Source organism: Penaeus vannamei, chromosome 39, assembly GCF_042767895.1.
Source record: "Penaeus vannamei isolate JL-2024 chromosome 39, ASM4276789v1, whole genome shotgun sequence".
Taxonomy (NCBI): Eukaryota; Metazoa; Arthropoda; class Malacostraca; order Decapoda; family Penaeidae; genus Penaeus; species Penaeus vannamei.
The window spans coordinates 6,665,036-6,670,035 of NC_091587.1; the positions used below are offsets into that span (position 1 = coordinate 6,665,036).

The window sequence follows — 5,000 nt, forward strand, 5'->3', positions numbered from 1 at the left end:
TTTGGAGTACTGACCTCCTCTTCTGTGACAGAGCAGTCATGGAGGAAAACATCCCCTCTTGTTGTCACCGCCCACACAGTGTATGAGGAGGGCCTTCCTGTTAGGCCTCGGAACTGGTTACAAGCTGGTAAAGAATGTTTTAGCTCAAGCAAGAATCTTTTTAAGAGATACTGCTTAGGACAATCTTTTGGAGATTATCATAAAAACAGCATCGATACTACTGATATCCAAAGTACTTTCTAATCCAAAAGAGGATCAAAGTGACGATACTGATCAAAACACACACTTGGATACACATACACACATATATAAACATATATATAAAAATGCAGACATACATAAAAAACGACATCCCAACTTCACTATAAAATCATATTTGCCCTAATGAAAATACATCTCATTCTGAATCTCTACTTGTACCCATCGCTATTCACAGCAAATACACAGAAATCCACATCAAAATTATCTCACCATTTGAGATATGATTCAGCCAGTCTTCAGCATCTGTTTCGGCTGAAAAGACGAGCGCCTTTGGGTGGAGGGGCTCGGAAGGATGATATATCCCAACGACAGACTTGGCTGTTCCAGGCTCCACCGATATGACACTCATCAATATTGCGCAGCATGAGATCTCAACCTAGGATGAGTAATGAGGACAGATGTGAATAAAGGAAAGTAAGGATAAAAAACATAATAAATAAAAAAAATAAATCATAATAATATAGCTAATAATAAAAAATAAAAAATCAATCCTTCAGGAAAATTACTTAATATAAAAAAGTCCTAGTTCCTAAAAATAAATAATAATAAATAGATAAATAAATAAATAATATCTTTTAACTACACAAGCACTTTTTTCCTTACTGTCTTTGCAGAGCCCAAGTTATAGTGTACCACAAGTGTGGCATCCTGAACCTGTGACCTGCGAGAGCCCACCATCGTCAGCTCCAAGGTCGCTGGTACCAACTGGCCCCCAGCCCACCAGCGGCACTGACCCGAGATGACCCAAGAAGACCCCTCCACTGCCTCTTCATACCTATCAAAAAGTGAAATGACCTTAGAAAAACAACAAAAGATGACAGAGGGACGGGAGGGGACCACAACCAGCAAGACAAGGCCCAGGATGAGGACAACAATAACAACAAGTAGGAAAAAAAAAGAGAAAGACCTCTACTTTTAGTGCCCAGAGAAGACTAGATATCACAACACTAAAACGAAACAGAACATTCAACCTACCCTTCGAAAGGCTTGATTTCCTTTTCATGACGCCAATGCAGCTTCTGCAGCACCTCAGCTCTCCAAGGTTCAGACGCCATGACAGGAGATCCCACGCTCATGAACCTGTGTATAGATTTTTATCAGCAATCAGTTAATTCATGTTAGCTAAACTTCGGATCCAAAGCAAAATCCTACTGCTGTATATACGGCAAGAAATCTACTAGATGTCATTCTTACCCGCATTTCCCAAGCTGGTGCAAATGTGTAAAAATTTTACTCATCAATCTATCAATCTATCATCTATCTACCTATCTATCTACTTATCTTTCAACCTATCTACCTATCTACCAATCTTTATCAACTCATCTACCTATCTGTCTAGGAAACCACTGATAACTACAACGTATTTCAGTAACTATGATCTTTCTTTTAATGGCTAACTTACTAATTCAATAATCAAACCAAACCACAAGCATAAAATATTCTAAAAAGTCACTGACAAAAAATATAAAAATACCCAAAGATATTATACAAAGTCCCTTAGTTTTCAATACTCTGCATTAATTCTCTATTTTTTTTTACTTATTGAAACTTCATTCCAATCAAAGCTATTCAATCTCTACAGGAATAAGGGAAGGGAAATATGCACTTCAAAAACAACTGTATCATCTTAATTTCAGTTATACACTGGATATTTCTAATACAGATAACTTTTATTTGGATGATATCTCTTGCATCTTGTCCAGTGTGCACAGATATTTGAGAATTTAAAAGGCTATTTCTCTTCCTTCGTAAATTGTCTGAAAGATCTTTAACTTACCTCCTAATGAATAAGTTCAGTGATGCAGAGCATTGAAATCAAAATGAAAAAATTAGAATTTTAAAACATCCAAGGCATAAAAGTGGTATATACGTTACGTGAAAGAATGTATGTGAAAAGTAATAATAAAAAATAATAATATAACTAAGCTTAACTAAGACAAATATTCCAGTTAATCCAAATGTCAAAATATACCAACTCCCGTAAAGCTGCATTACGCATTTTGCCCCATACCACAACCCTATAATGCCAGCTTAGAAAACATGAGACTTACCAACGCGGCATGTTATTGGCGCTAACCCAACACCCTCCACCAGATATCCATAGCCACAGGTGTTCAGCTTGAAAGGGTATCACATTGTACTCTGGCTTCTCTTCTCTGGTTACGACCAGAGAACCCCGTCCAAGGCCAGCTTCACTGCCTGCACTACTGCTGCTCACGTGGCGAAGGCGTGACTCACTCCACTCCCCACTCGAGTGCTGCAGTGATGGTGGACCCTCGTGCGTTGGTTCTTCTACTCTATCACTTTTGGTCAACTGGTGATCCTCTTCTGGCACTCCCTGAACTTCCCCTTCCACTGACTGTCCTTTGTTCATATTCGTTTTGTTACCTTCTTCACTCACAGCAATGACCCCATTGGCCAATGGACTACTCTCGCCAGCTTGAAAACTGCTAATGAATTCCCCACCTGGGTCAGACACGACAGAGGAGCTAAGTGAACTTGGGTAATCCTCTGGGTAGCGTATTTTGATGCTTGAGTCCCGGCTATCATGACCCGGGGAAGTTTCACTCTTCTCCCCAGCTCCAGTAACATTTGCTTCATCTTTCTCTTTTTGCTTCAGCTGTAAGTTTGGTAAGCTAGTCTTATTCTTGTTCTCCGATTCATCACCTGCTGATACTGCTCCACTTGGAGGAGAAGCAGAACTGTCCAGCAATTTTAGGTTGTTCATAGCTGTGGCCATGCTTTGTAGGTCTTCTCCATCTGAAGTCTGTAGGCTAAGTAAACTTTCACCGTCACACTGAGGTTCTAATTTCCTCAGTCCCCCATCAACTGGTGTGTTACTCTCACTCTCTGAAGTGATCTTGGATAAGGGTCCTGGACTTGGTGCAGGGCTGGGACTAGGGGTTGGCTCTGGGGTCACTGATATGTCAATTGGGAGACAAATGGGCCGCCAAGTTCGCCCTGTGAGCTCCGTCTCAGTGATGCCTGTGCGGATGAGCAAACTGTAGTCTTCACTACCGATGCCCCAGACCTACACAAATAAGAGAGTTAGTTTAACCCTGAAAGAATCACATGAATGTTGTAATTTCTCCAAAACCCATAATGTCCAATGAAAAGATATCTAATTACCATGGAAATAAAAACCTGTTTTCTAACCTGGTCATTTGGGCCAACAGAAATCATGTTTAGCATGCCCACCATCTTCAGCCAGCTACTGCCAGTCGTTCCTGTGTCCGTCTTGGACTGACTAGTTCCATTGCCTGATCTGTTATGCTCTGAAGAACCTTCCTTTGATGCTTGGAGTCCTCTCCGGAACCATACCTTATGGTCCCTTGTCAAGGCCCACACCGACTTCATTCCAACCGCCACCTGCTGCAGAGGACTGCCATTTGGAGGCTCAACGACAATCCAATCAACACCTGAGAATCAACTGTTAATCAGACAGCTAAAACAAAAACAAAAGAGACAAAAATACATGAAAGGCAAGTTTGAAAAATATTGGATTCCAGGTAAGTCAAGGTAAGGCAAGCGATGCAAAGGAAATGAAAGGAAGGAAAGTCAAGGGCAATGGCAAAGGGAGAGGCCTGGCCATGGGCAAGGATAACATAAGGTAAAGTATAGAAAAGAATCTAGTAATAACAAACCTGTGGGCGCATCCCTTGTCACCCCAGTCCTCACGAGAATGGTGCCGTCCCAGGTTACAGACCACACTCTCCCTGAACGTCCTATTCCTACAGTTGTCACATCCCTTTCTGGTGGCGTTGGGATGTGTTGCCAACCGCAACCCTCGGGACAAGTGCCATCAACACCACTACGAACCATAACCTATTCATGAGAACACTTTTGTGTTAATCACTGCACTAATGTACTACATTCAGATTAAAAACAGACATTATCTGAAAAATTTCCTCTCTCAGATCAAAATCACTAATGCCTTCAAGAAATAAGTGAATACAAAAAAAATATATAAATGATATATGAAATATACAACTCACAATGAGTCATATACCACTATCAACTTGTTAGATCCAGGGCCATCTCATCACAACATATCACAGCACCAGGGTGATAGGCCTCACTACAAGGTAGAGTTGCCGGTTGGTGGGTATGAATCAGTGTGCCTTTAGGAAGGGACTCTTGCAGTATTTCCATTGAGGATGGAGTGTAACCTCAACGCCAATAACAGCATTAGGTCCAGGGAGGACAGTATATGCACATGCAGTGTGATTTATTCCTGCCTACAATTACCAGGAACACAGGGTTTGTTACAGAAAACTAAATATTGTGAAAAGATAAAAAATAACACAAATAATACAGCATTCCTTACTAATGCTATTATCAAACAGAGTGTAAACTACCTGGAAAATAATTTGCTGCTCAACAAACATCATCATACTGAAAAAGCATAACAAATGATAAATACAGTCCTCAGAATATGGCAAATCAGCAAAAGCACATCAGCAGAAAATGAGCTAACAGGCATAGGGTCTTGACATCTAGCTCAGATTACAATCCATAAACCAGGAAGAATTGCCACTTAGTGTGCCTTGTGCCCAGATTTTGGTCTACATGCAAGGCACGAGGCACCCAGATCCAACAGGTTAACAGTTTGGAAAAATAATCAGTGAGAAACATACCCGACCAAAGACAGTAACGCCCCACACCATGAGCTTGTCTGGGTCTTCGCCAGCCACCTCCCCTCCCCCGACGTTAATGTCAATGAAGGGTTCCTGTAAAAG

At 41.1% G+C, this 5,000-nt stretch overlaps 1 protein-coding gene across 1 annotated transcript in view; it reads right to left on the bottom strand.

Moving 5' to 3' along the window:
* The window catches only part of Pex23 (peroxin 23), a 25,403-nt gene that overhangs the window by 12,996 nt on the left and 7,407 nt on the right, over window positions 1-5,000 (bottom strand). The window contains exons 5-12 of the mRNA XM_027356417.2: window positions 4,899-4,991; window positions 3,906-4,086; window positions 3,418-3,680; window positions 2,313-3,292; window positions 1,237-1,341; window positions 865-1,036; window positions 472-637; window positions 15-124 (exon numbers count right to left, since the gene is read on the bottom strand). Coding sequence (XP_027212218.2) covers window positions 15-124; window positions 472-637; window positions 865-1,036; window positions 1,237-1,341; window positions 2,313-3,292; window positions 3,418-3,680; window positions 3,906-4,086; window positions 4,899-4,991 — 2,070 coding nt within the window. The remainder of the gene's footprint in view (window positions 1-14; window positions 125-471; window positions 638-864; window positions 1,037-1,236; window positions 1,342-2,312; window positions 3,293-3,417; window positions 3,681-3,905; window positions 4,087-4,898; window positions 4,992-5,000) is intronic.